The sequence below is a fragment of the Schistocerca nitens genome, chromosome 3 (genome assembly GCF_023898315.1).
Source record: "Schistocerca nitens isolate TAMUIC-IGC-003100 chromosome 3, iqSchNite1.1, whole genome shotgun sequence".
NCBI classification, from domain to species: domain Eukaryota; kingdom Metazoa; phylum Arthropoda; class Insecta; order Orthoptera; family Acrididae; genus Schistocerca; species Schistocerca nitens.
In genome coordinates this window covers 790,865,790-790,879,555 of record NC_064616.1, presented here as the reverse complement: position 1 = coordinate 790,879,555, position 13,766 = coordinate 790,865,790, and the positions used below count along the sequence as shown (strand labels likewise).

Here is a 13,766-nt window from a genome sequence, read left to right as displayed (position 1 = left end):
CCCCAGTGAGGTAGAAAAAATATTATTATTATTATTATTATTATTATAGGACAAGGAACTTGCATTATCTGGTAATATCACAGGGCTCAATGGCACAGGTACAATCATGAAATGTATACGGCTTTTGATGTTCTAAGAACCTTGTGAGAAGATTTTGAATTAAAGTTCAGTTGAATGATTTTGATTTCAATCTCCACTTGAGAAACAATGTAATTAAGCTGCAGTTGCTAGTACATAATCAGTTCTTTTCAGCATGGCTTACCAATGTACTGAAATATGCCTGATACAAATCTGGGTATTTAGAGGGTCACCTGCGACAATTTGAAATCCTGCAGAATTTTGTTTTATATTGTGTTCTCTGTGGTGTATATAATGTGAATAAATTTTGTTCATTTTAGATAGATGGTGTTAGAAAAGTTAAGTTTCAAGCATTTATTTACTCATTAGCATTATCATGATGATTTTGTATAATAATAATAATAATAATAATAATAATAATGGGTTACTTTTTTTCAGTTAACAAAATACCTCTATCCAAAAAAAGTAGAATGTAAAATAACAATTTAAAATATAAAACAAATATAATTCATAACTAAACTAATAATGAATGTTTAGCTATTTTGATTAGTCATGTTGAAAATACTTGACTGCACATTATGAACAGCTTATTTTCTAAAACTAGTAGTTCAGAAAGCAGCTTCATTACACATGGATATATGTAGCTTAAAAGCTTCATTAATTTATGTTGTAACAAATGTTATCATCTTTCAGAAATAATTACTTGTGGTGTGATTTTTTTGCAAAATTTCAATAAACGTGAAATAGGGCACAAACAAAAAAAAAATACGTATTGCGTTATTGTGCCCCCTGTACACAGCCACCAAATTTTATCAAGATCGTTTATTGACACTTTGAAATATTCCTTTGTTAGTACAAACAATTTAAATTTTCCTCACAAAAGCAGAATCATTGGGAAGAAAGACATAATAATCTCTAATGACATACACATCATTCAATTTCATTGTGTGTTCTGATTAACCCTTATCGGTTTTATAATTATTACATGAAAAGGACAGCATTAATATAATTTTGCGACAATCATTTCCATTCTCCGGTACTTAAATGCATGTAATAGACTGTGAACTCTTATTTATGGCTGCTCTACATGTAGAGTTGTTGAAAGCCTCACATGTTTGGAAGTCTTGAATATGAAACAAAATGCAGACTTCGACAATATTACAGGGTTGTATTGTCCACATGATACTATTTCCTTTTTCCATTACTGTAATATGGACTCAACTCAGTACAAGGATGACAGGGCACCAGTAAGCAATAGGTTGTGAATAAAGATCAGCCTATCAGACTGAGCAGTCCCCAAAAAGGAGTTGGTGGAATTTACAAGTAACACAGTAGACAATAAGCTTTCATTTGTAATATGTTATTCATATCTCTCTCACTATTGTTTGTGTTTCATTGATTCTTTAGTTTCTTTCGTTTATAAATTTTGTATTCGACTCTTTGTATGCTATTGTCTTGTTCCATGATCAAGGAACTTTGGCTCACATGGTCCTTGGAACCTGATAAATAAATGAACAAACAGATAAATTAGTTTTTCCTCCATGTAACTGTACTTGCATGCAGAGATTTTTCCAGAATTCAGTGGACTGTGTGTTAGGCAAGAGACTATTGTCCCTGAGGATAGTACTTTGTTTGGTCATCTATGTGGTTGTTGATGTTGTTCACATGGTGTGTGTCGGAAGATTCCATTCCAATACTCCTCATTCAGAAACTAGTTTTCTTTTTTCTTCCATCTTCACAGTAACGCCTTTCAATTAGAAGTGGTGTTTGGTAAATTGAATGTGTGTTAAGAATACATGGGTTTTATATTTTAATTTACATAACTAGTTTGTTTGTGTATTGATGTTATTCACCCTCTTTGTGCTTTTAACCTACTATAGTTGATGACATACACAATCTGTAATTGTAGTGCTGCCATCAGTTACCTAGGACCTTCTATTTGATTAAGATTGTAGCCCTTGTGATAAGGAGTTTGTAGACAATTTTTTAAGGTATTAAATGTCTTCAAATGACATGTCTTAGGGAATGAATAGTGCACATTTGTTTCAGCTGAACATTGATGTTTTGTATGTTGTTCCATAAAGATTGAACCCAAGATATTGAACTATTAACAGTGACACAATGATTCATTGTGACAGTGAAGTTACCTGGTCACATATAACAGTCCTAGGTGAACTCAAGTTAATTATTGGATGTTTATACTGGCCAACTGATTGTGCCATAACAGTTATAGAATTATTCAAAGAACGTCTTCAGTCAGTAGTGCATAAATACCCAGATCATGCAGTGTTAGTTGGAGGCTACTTTAACCTACCAAGTGTAGACTGGAATGTCTATGGGTGCATTGCAGGGGGTACAGACAGATGTCTTGTGAAGTACTTTTGAATATAGTTTTCCTAAAACTGTGTTGTGCAGCTAGTTCGGCAGCCCTCACACAATCGAAATATTTTAGACATCGTAGCTACAAACAGGCCAGACTTTATCGACTGTGTCGCTACAAAAACAGTGGTTAATGATTATGATGTAATCATGGCTTTTGCGGTTACTAAAGTTTATAAATTGTCACGAAAGCTAGGAGTGTGTTTCAGCAAGAAATATCAGTTAAGTAGTTGTTAGCAGCTCACTTAGACAATGAAATCATTCAGTTTCAGTATGATTTACACAGAGGAATTGTGGCCAAAGTTTAAACAAACTGTAAATTGTGCTCTGGAGAACTATGTGACTAGTAATTGGATTAAGGACAGAAAAGACCCACTGTGGCTTAACAATAGAATTGGGAAAGTGCTGAGGAAGCGAAGGCTGTTTTACTCTTGGTTGAAACGAGAATGTGCTAGTGATGACAGGCATAGGTTACCACAGATTCGTGCATCTGTAAAAAGATTTATGCATGATGCGTACAACTGCCACTGTCGAACCATAGCAAAAGAAGTGGCCAGAAACATGAGAAAATTCCGGTCCTATGTAAAATTGCTAAGTGGGTCTAAGGCTTCCATCCACTCACTTGCCGACAAGTCTTGTATTGCTAAGTGGGTCTAAGGCTTCCATCCACTCACTTGCTGACAAGTCTTGTATTGCAGGAGGAGATAGTAAAAGGAATGCTAAAGTTCTAAGTTTCACATTCAAGAAATAGTTCACACAGGAGAATCGTACGAACATACCATAATTTGATCATCACACAGCCTTCCGTATGGACGACATAGTAATAAGCATTAGTGGTATAGAAAAACAACTGAAAAAGTTGAAAACAAATGAGTTGCCATGTCTGGATGGAATTTCACTTCAGTTTCACAAAGAGCACTCTGTGGAATTGGCCCCTTATTTAACTTTCATCTGTCTATTGACCAGTGCAGAGTCACAAGCAACTGGAAACAACCACAAGTGACTGCTGTATATAAGAAGAGTAAAGGAACGTACCTGAAAAATTACAGACCAATATCCTTAACATCGGTTTGCTACAGTATTCTTGACATATTCTGTATTAATAAATTTCCTTGAGAGTGAAGAACTAATGTCCACAAATCAGCACAGTTTTAGAGTGTGTTGCTCGTTTGAAACTCTTCCCCTTTTTTCACATGGTATACTGCAAATTATGGATGAAGGGCAACAAGCAGATTCCATATACCCAGATTTCCAAAAAGCATTTGACACTGTGCGCCGCTGCAGACTGTTCATGAAGATACGAGCTAATGGAACAGATCCCCCAGCATGTGAGTGGCTTGAAGACTTCTTAAGTGATAGAACCCAGTATGTTGTCCTCAATGGTGAATGTTCATGAGAGAGAGAGAGAGAGAGAGAGAGAGAGAGAGAGAGAGAGAGAGAGAGGGGGGGGGGTATTATCAGGAATGCCCCAGGAGTGTGTAATAAGACCACTATTATTTTCTGTGTTCATAAATGATCTGGTGGTCAGGGTGTGCAGCAATCTGTGGTTGTTTGCTAATGATCTGTGGCGTATAGAAAGATGTCGTCGTGGAGTAACTGTAGGATGATACAAGATGGAATAGACAAAATTTCTAGTTGGTGTGGTGAACAGCTGCTAGCTCTAAATGTAGAAAAATGTAAGTTAATAAAGGTGAGTAGGAGAAACAAATGTGTAATGTTCAGATACACCATTAATAGGGTCCTGCTCGACACAGTCACGTCACTTGACTATGTGGACCCAAAGCGAAATGAAATGGAACAAGCATGTGAGAATTGTGGTAGGGGAAGGCAAATGAAATGGATGACTTTGGTTTATTGAGAGATTTTTGGGAAAGTGTGTTTCATCCGTAAAGGAGTTTGCATGTAGGAGACTGGTGTGACCTACTCTGGATTACTGCTAGTGTGTTTGAGATCCGTACCAGGTTGTCTTAAAGGAAGGCGTTGAAGCAGTTCAGAGGCAGGCTGCTAGATTTGTTACCAGTGAGTTTGAAGTACACACAAGTATTATGGAGATGCTTTGGGAACTCAAATGGGAATACCTGGAGGGAAAGTAACATTCTTTTTGAGGAACACTATTGAGAAAATGTAGAGAAGTGGAATTTGCAGCTGACTGCAAAATGATTCTACTGCCACCGATATACATTTTGCGTAAGGACCACAAGAGGAAAAATTAAGTCTTACATGGACATATATAGACAGTCCTTTTTCCCTTGCTCATTTTGCGAGTGGAACAGGAAAGGAAACGAAATGGCTAGTAATGATACAGGGTACCCTCTGCTACGCACTGTATGGTGGCTTGCGGAGTATATTTGTAGGTATAGATGTATAATTCCTACTTTGGAAACCAAAGTTTTGTTACTGATTTTTTTTGGAATAGTGGAAAGACCGTTATTAAAATCATATTTATGGAATGTACTATGATGAATAGGCAATGCCAGTATTTGTAGATAGCTTTACCCAGTGGGAATACTGCATTGGTGGAATAAATTTTAAACCATTTTTTATTGTTGCATGTTGATTTCAATCACAAAGTGATCGTCTTCAGTGCTAAAATAAAATAAAAATGCACACCCTGAAACCTGAATGATCAGTGCACAAACATATTTGTCAGTTTTCAATTGGTAAACTGTACAAACAAATACTCTGTATCATAAATGTATTCAATAAAGAGAGCGCTGATGACATCTTCCACAAATGTGGATTTAGCTGTGCAGGGTTTTGTAAACAGCTGGCTCAGTTTGAATCTTACCTGCTGATTGGCATGTTCTTCACTATGAACACCTATGTTCAAAGTTATATTTTGTGCATGGTTATAGGAGTCCACTGGACTTAGTCTCGATATGTGTTTTGTCTTGTAAGACTCAATGTTCTCTATTGCAAATTGACACGTTTCTGCACTGATCGTTCAGGTTTGACTTTGTGTGTTTTTATTTTAGTTTATTGCTTAAGATGATCATGTTGTGATCGAAATCAATATGCAATAATAAAAAAGGTTTCAAATTTATGCAACTAGTGCCAGAGTTTTCCTCATTTGCATTACTTGCCGTGCGGTCATAGCGCAGTGTGGTCATGGTGCACAAATTTCCTAATGGAATCCTATGTCAGTTTGACTATGTCATCTGTTATCGCTTCAGATAATACGGTTACTATAACCACCTCATTGAGTTTTGTCACGGTATAAAGAAAATAAGTTGGGAGATAAGGCCTTTGAGAGACAAATGTACCTGTTTACTATTCCTTGTGCTTCACCTCCTGTATTTGAGAAAATGTTAGGTATGAGTGAAAGAAAGAGTAGTTGAAAATGGAGGAGAATAGCCTGCAAGTGATGGCACCCAGCAGGGCGCAGTAGTACACTGTCATTCCAAACTGCCTTGTGCTTGAATGTCACTAAATCATGACAAGCAAATAAGAGGATAGTTCTCTCATCAAGACCATTGCCGATTGAATGATGAAATCTAATCTTCCACTAACAGAAATGTTCTTTGTGACACTCAGTGGTACTGCCCACTGCATGTTATATTTCACACCTTGCCTTGTCCTCTCCACCTGCCTTCCCATCTCCCACCTACTGACCCGACAGCCATTCACAGTTTACCAATTGACGAACCCACAGTTATCGTTGAAAATTAGACAGCTGTCATATGTATTATAATTTTCTATAATACCTATATCTCAATTTAAAAACGTGATTGTGGAAAGGTTTAATATTTAGTAGAGTGACTTAACTCATTTGTACAAAGTGCGGCGTCCATGCCCTCTTTTTGATAATCGACCTCTAAATATGTGTCCCGAGTCAATTTGTGCATTTGTTCATTAACAGAGGGAAATAGCCATCAAAAATTAACCAAATTGACTGTGTTAACAGTTACTTATAATTAATCTACTGTACTCTGTTTGGAGTTGCACAACTGTAAATTAATCTAACAAAATTAACAGAAAAGTCAGTGTTTAAAGTAAAAGCTCCTGCATCCCTAGTTACACAAAGTGGCTGCTATTTAGCTATAACTGCTTGCATAGTACATGAGTACATTCATAGTTATCAGAGAAAACACTCGTCTGAATGCTTTAAAAATAGCAGACTGTTTACAATGAACATATGCCTGTCGCCTGTCATCCCAAAAAAAAAAAAAAAAAAAAAGAAAAAGAAAAAAGAACAAAAAAGGCACCATGAAAGAATTATCTGAATGGGATGGAAAGCAGTAGATCTTATGAACATGTGCTGACAAACAAATGATAACAATTTCAGAAAAACTGGATGATTTATTTGAGAGAACAAGCTTCAAAAATTAAAGTCAGTAATGCCTTGGTCCATGTCTGGCCATTATGCGAGCGGTTATTCAGCTTGGCATTGATTGGCAGAGTTACCAGATGCATTCCTAAGGGATATCGTGCCAAATTCTGTGTGTTTGGTGTGTTGGATTGTCAGAATCCAGAGAGGTTTTCAGGGCTCTGCCCATAATGCTCCAAAAATTCTCTATTGGGGGAGAGCCAGTTACCTTTGTGGCCAACTTAGGGTTTGGCAAGTACAAAGTCAAGTAGTAGAAACTTGCCGTGTGTGGGAGGGCATTATCTTGCAGAAATGTAACCCAGCATGGCTTGCCATGAAGGGCAACAAAACGGGGCATAGATTATCATTGACCTACTGCTGTGCTGTAGGGGTGCCACGGATGACATCCAAATGGGTCATGTTATGAAGAAAAATGTCACTCCAGGCAATCACTCCTGGTTGTATGGCGGGTGATGGTCAGGTTGGTATCCTACCATTGTCTGTGGCATCTTTATACACATCTTCAGCTGAGAATCTCATCGACAGTTAGTTACATGCTACATTGATCAATCTCATGGTAACCATCATGATATGGAACACGTCAAGTGCACAAGAAATGCACACGTGAATCAAGGTGGTGGTTTTTTTTTATAGAATTGCCTTCAGTGATGAGTCCTACTTCAAACTGAGTCCCAATGGTCAGCAAAGAGATATCTCTCGATATGTCCCAGACAGTGGTTAGATACCATAATAAACTGCAAACTATGGATGAAGGCCAACAGCCACATTTGATATTTCTAGATTTCAGAAAAACATTTGACACCATGCCCCACTGCAGGCTGTTAACCCCCACCCCAAGGGGGCTTACAGTCCTTTTATGAGTACGCACGTGGCAAGCATGGGGCCCCAAGCTATTGCAGCCTTCCTTCTTTCCCGGGCTGCATTTCCTTTCGCTTCCCATCCTTTCCTTTGCTCCTTCCCCTCCGCCCTCTCCTTTCCCTCTCTCGGTACCCTTGTTTATGTTAGCCCCTCTATCCTCCTGGTTATGTTGGCTTTGCGATTTGGTTTTCTTGCAAACTTTCCTCATCCTTTTGGAATTCTCTGGTCCCCCTCTAGGGTCTGACCTCAGTTACTGAATTTCTATTCCGTAGTGTGAGCCATTTGGGGGAAGAGCACCTTACCTAGTGTCTCCGGCATGTGCCCTCCTAGTTCCTTCCATCTTTTCCTTCACGTCGTTTGATGCTAGGGTACATAGCCAGCACGGTAGCCACCCCGTGTGGTGGAGTTGCTATGTACCCTTTTGGTTGAACCTGCTGAAAACACAGGGATCATACTTCTGATACCTGAGCTTTGACCTCCTCATGTAAGCCTAGGATAGGTTGCTTGTCATCTTGGAGCATCGGAACCATGCCAACGGGCCTTGCTGTGGCTGGGTGGCGCCCATGAGGAGAGCCCCTGATCAGAGTGGGTGGTATCAGGGCGGACGCTATGCAATTGAAACGCATACGGGTTCTGAACTCAGGCCGTTCTTCTGCTGACATCTCTTTGAATGGAAATGATTTTTTTAGTGCTGCTTCTTCTGCTCCTTCAGCCTTCCCTTCCATGGCTACCCCCTGGGAGGTGGGTCAGGCTCGTCAGCTAGGGGCAAACATTTCCGCCGCTATCTGGATTGCACCAGGACTGATGGGGATACTTTCACCAATAACAAACCTTTGTTTTTTGTGGAACATATTGAAGACAAGTTTTGGCGAAGTGGACACTGAGCGAGATTCGGTCGGGTTCATTGTTGATCAAAGCTGCCCAGTCTGCAGCCCTTCGTGCTTGTGACCATCTTGGCACAATTCCTGTGTCCATTAACCCCCCCCCCCCCCACTAGTCTTTGAATATGGTTCAAGGTGTAATTTTTCACAGGGACCTCATCCTTCGAACTGATGAGGAACTTAGGGACAATCTAGGATGGCGGTGTGTTCACTTTTTTGGTGTGTTCAGAAGGGCCCGAAGGACAGTCGAAGGACAGTTGCATTGATACTGGTGCCTTTATCCTGGCCTTTGAAGGGGATGCCATTCCCGAGAAGGTCAAGATATGGTTTATTGATGTGACATGAAGCCGTACATCCCACCACCTATGCGATGTTTTAAGTGCTTGCGTTTTGGACACAGGTCTTCCCACTGTTCGCAGACCCCTCTCTGTGGTGACTGTGACCGTCCACTCCGTGATGGGAGTTCCTGAGTTCCCCCTCCTGTGTGTGTTAATTGTCATGGCAATCATTCTCCACGTTCACCGGAATTCCCGGCCTATAAGAAAGAAAAGAAGATACAGCAGTGTAAGTCCCTTGATCGTCTAACCTACATTGAGGCTCATAAGAAGTATGCACGTCTTCATCCTGTATTAATGACGTCGAGCTATGCTCTAGTTACATCTTCACCCCTTCCTCCCCCTTCCTTACCCCAGTCCTCGAATCCCTCTCCTCTCCTCCCCCTCACCTGCAGTTCCCACACCCTCCCCTCCGCGGGCACCGCTCCTCCCCCTCGGCTGGAGAAATGTCCCACTTCTTATGGTGTATGCCGGTCAAGGGCGCCCCTCCCAGGACCCCCCCCTTCCTGGCACCTTCCAGGCCAGAGGTCTGCTGCCACAAGACGACCACGAGAACCACGGTCTGTGGGCCCCCAGGTCGCCCGCTCTCCTTCTGTTCGAGATCTTGCTGCAGCTGGCTCCTTTTTGCAGCACAACTCTTCCACAAATTGCTGCCGATTTCAATGCTGGGCCATCAACAAGTGTCAACATGTGAACCATTCAATGAAACATCATCAATATGGGATTTCGGAGCCGAAGGCCTATTCATGTACCCTTGATGACAGCACAACAGAAAGCTTTACACCTAGCCTGGGCCCGTCAACACCAACATTGGACTGTTGATGACTGGAAACATGTTGCCTGGTCGGACGAGTCTCATTTCAAATTGTATAGAGCAGATGGACATGTATGGGTATAGAGACAACCTCATGAATCCATGGACCCTACATGTCAGCAGGAGACAGTTCAAGCTGGTGGAGGCTCTGTAATGATGTGGGGCGTGCGCAGTTAGAGTGATGTGGGACCCCTGATATGTCTAGATATGACTGACAGGTGACACATACGTAAGTTTCCTGTCTGATCACCTGCATCCATTCATGTCTGTTGTGCTTTCCAAGAGACTTGGGCAATTCCAGAAGGACAATGCGACACCCCACACATCCAGAATTGCTACAGAATGGTGGCCGTTGGAACTGTTTAAACTCAGAAGTGTGTTGCTGGAGCCAAACTCCTCAGACAAGAACATTATTGAGCATATCTGGGATGCCTTTCAATGTGCTGTTCAGAAGAGATCTCCACCCCTTCATACTCTTACAGATTTATGGACAGCTCTGCAGGATTCATAGTGTCACTTCTCTCCAACACTGCTTCAGACATTAGTCGTGTCCATGCCACATCGTGTTGCAGCACTTCTGCATGCTTGTGGGGGCCCTACACTATATTAGGCAGGTGTACACATTTCTTTGGCTCTTCATTGTATATATATGAATTATTTGTCTCTCTCTTCCTGTCGTCGTGTAAATTATAGATTCCCTGAAATTTATATTTATTTACAGTGTGTACTGCTAAGGAGTATATTTACTGACAGTATGTCTTAAATTATTGTAGCCATTTCCAAATGCTTTTTTTTTTTTTCATCATGTGCTTTCTTTCTTTAGTACCTTCCATGGCAATTTAAGAGAGACCATCCTAGCATTATCATGAAGCAGTTAGACCACAGAAAACCTAACTCAGGTTGGCTGAACTAGACGTGATTCACTGTCTTCATGAATTAGTCTATTGCCAATTCAGTCAGTCTACCTAGTTTTTATTTTATTTCATTTACTTTTGCCATTGCAATCATCTTTTATTTTCAAATAGATTGTGAATAAAAACAAATATAATATTTATTTCAATTTGGGGCTCTTGCAGTGTGATGAAATAGTATGACAGTTCAGAGAAAGAGAGGGGGGGGGGTTGTTCTATTAAAACATAGTGATTCTTTGTACATGTGATTTGTTTTGTTCATGGTCACTAATGAACTGTTTCCTCCTGCAGGACGTATGCTTCCTGTGATTCCATCACTCGTAACGAAGCAAGTGAGGTAATTATGAATGATTAAGTTAGTTGAAATAGGATAATTAATAGTTTGTATATTGAATTAATGAATATAATCTGTGATACCAGTAAATTAATGTTTTATCATGGGAACTCTTCTTTTTGGAGTCTGATAGTTCTGTGTAGTAGCACTTACTATCATTTCAGTCACGTTCAGTCCTCAATTAAATGAGTTCACAGTTCATTTTTGTAGCTGGCATTACAGCACCAGAAAATTGCACATACTCAGTTAGCATGAATGATACAAGGTTTGAATCTGTTATCTGTAAAAGTTAAAACAGAGCAACCATCACTGGGCATATCCTAGACAAAGGGCACTCTTTTAACTTTTAAAGGACCAGGTTATAGAGCAAAGTGTAAGATTTGTGCATCAGTTTACTGAAGTAAACAATATAAATTCTAATTAAGTGAGATAGAGATAATGAACTGAATTCAGCACAGGACCCAATACTGGTAACTAAAAACACGTCCTATCAAGAGACGTGCACTCAGGAAGCAGATCAAAATGAGATTGACAATGCTAAGACATGAATATGGCTGCTCTTTCCAATAGCTTGTATGGGACCTTGTAATGGGAGACTGTGCCACAGTGTAACATTGTGCCATTTTGATCATCTCACTTGCCTGGAAATGTGATAATTTTATATAAATTAAAAATGTGTATCACATCAGAGGTGGGACCAGTTGATGGGTATATGGGTTGTAGTCCCAGTCAGGCACACAATTTCAACTTTTCATATCAAACAGGAAATTTGTCAGCTGGTGTAACAGTATGCTGTCCAAGTTAAGCTTTCTCATGATAAGGTTGGGATCAGCCAAGACAAGTTTCATATTAATTGATTCTAAAGAATGTTCATTGTCAAAGACACTTTGCGAATTGGTTGCTTAGGGCCATACGAAATAAACACTTGTTGGCTTTCATTTTAGCCCAATGTTCTGTCGTGGACAACTAGTGTGTGTGTTTCTGTTGCTACAGCTATGTATGTTGTTTGATCCTTTCTTCTTCCTGAAAATCCCATGTTTGCGAGACTTTCCTGATTGCTTATTGGACAGTACATTTTCCAGTCCTTATTCTTTTAAGGTCTTTTTACCAGTTGTTTGTAGTAGTTTTATTTTTTCAAGAAAATTTGAATCTGATGGAGTAACCTGTGTGAGCCAATTCTTTCTGTGTGTGTCCTATGAACTGGATTCTTTGCATTCACATTGCAACTCAGATTTTATGGTTTTGGTGTGGATTTCATCATTTTTTTAGGATGTATGTGATGTTGATACTTAGATGACACAGAATACTTTATTGCCAATTTTGAGCTTAGCTTGTGCAGTTGTTACATTGCTCATGAATTTTGTTTTACAATATGACATTTGTAGTACAGTTTTCCTTGCTTGTTCCTCCAACATTTCAAGTTGTTTTTGTGCATCATTCTTTGGCAATTAGTGCTAAGCAATCTGCAAATACTGCACAATCTAATTCTACAATTATGGGTTTAAGTCCTATCTAGTTAGTGTATTGGTGCACCTGCTCTTCTCCATTGTGTTAGATTTTTTTTCGAGGACACACTTGATTGGTAATGGACATTAACCTTTGCTGTGTCCTTTTTGCATATTTCAAATTCATTGCTCAGTTCTCTCATGAATTTTACTTTTTATTTCTCTGTGAATGCCTACTTTATGATGATTGTTGCCTTTACATCTTAATACAATTGTAACTAGTATTCGAAAGAGAGTGTCTTGGTCAGTGATGATATACACTTTCTTTGTAAATTGACAGATATTGAAAACCCTTTATACCCTTTGTTTGCTGTGTTGCAGAATTTGTTCTGTGCACAGTCACCTGGCATTCACAAAGTTAACTGTTCCATGTGTTATATAAATCTAGTTTTGTGAATTATCGTTTTCCAAAAGTAATGTACATGCTATTTCCACATGAAAATAATAGATGGAAAATTTGTATTTGGTATTGGCAGCAAATTTCAGTCTTTTGCACCATAATTACCACTAAGTTACTCATTATAATAATGAATATTGCAGGATGGAAACAATGAATGAAAATAAAGAAATGCACCCGCCTGCCAGGGCGTATGCGATTGGTTCCCTGTAGACATATGTAATAGTGCAGAAAATGTAACTAGTTCGGTCTACTCTTTAGTACTAGTCCAGTATATGCCTTGTGGGTATTTTATCAGCAATCTTTTCCATAGACAGACTGCCATTCCCAGCATCCTATCAATAAATTGAACCTTCTCGTTTACTTTTACCACAGCTGAGTATGTGATTGTTCCACTTCTGATCTCTAAACATTGTTCCTACCACGTATTTGTACAACAGGTTTCATTCATTCATTCATTCATTCATGAGTAACTTCCTTTGTGATTAATCAAGCATGTATTCAATTCTTAAATTTCAGGAAATGTAAAATTTTATTTTCAAGAGACGGTTATCCTTGTTTGTACCTAGCTGGTAATTTGTGAAGAACTGGCTGAAAATTACTAAAATTTGTGTTGGGCAAATCCTCCTTATAGTTAATAGCATTGTCTAAGAAAAGACTGAGAATGTAGAAAATACTTTGCACTGACTCATTAATGTGTAACGTGAATACCAGTTCTATTCTTACACTTTCTAGAGTACACCAAGTGTTGCTTATGTGTCTTATAAATAAGACACTTTCCAGGGTCATATGCTGTGTCCTGTCTGTTAACACTTTGGAGCCTAGGAAACAGGCCATTTGTGCCATTATGTGAAGCATTACTGGCACATATGTAAGCAATGTATATTCAAGAGTAATAAATCCTAAAAAAAGGACTGGGCTTCAAGATTTAATTTCATATTCACTTT

The 13,766-nt window shown here is 39.2% G+C and overlaps 1 protein-coding gene across 5 annotated transcripts in view; it reads left to right on the top strand.

The window, feature by feature from the left end:
* Window positions 1-13,766, top strand: part of LOC126248806 (membrane-associated tyrosine- and threonine-specific cdc2-inhibitory kinase) — a 181,114-nt gene that overhangs the window by 158,812 nt on the left and 8,536 nt on the right. For 4 of the 5 annotated variants that reach the window (XM_049950207.1, XM_049950203.1, XM_049950206.1 and 1 more), the window contains one exon: window positions 10,875-10,920. The exons of the other annotated variant lie outside the window; for it this stretch is intronic. In XM_049950207.1, coding sequence (XP_049806164.1) covers window positions 10,875-10,892 — 18 coding nt within the window. In that variant the 3' untranslated portion in view covers window positions 10,893-10,920. The remainder of the gene's footprint in view (window positions 1-10,874; window positions 10,921-13,766) is intronic. 5 annotated transcript variants of the gene reach the window in all.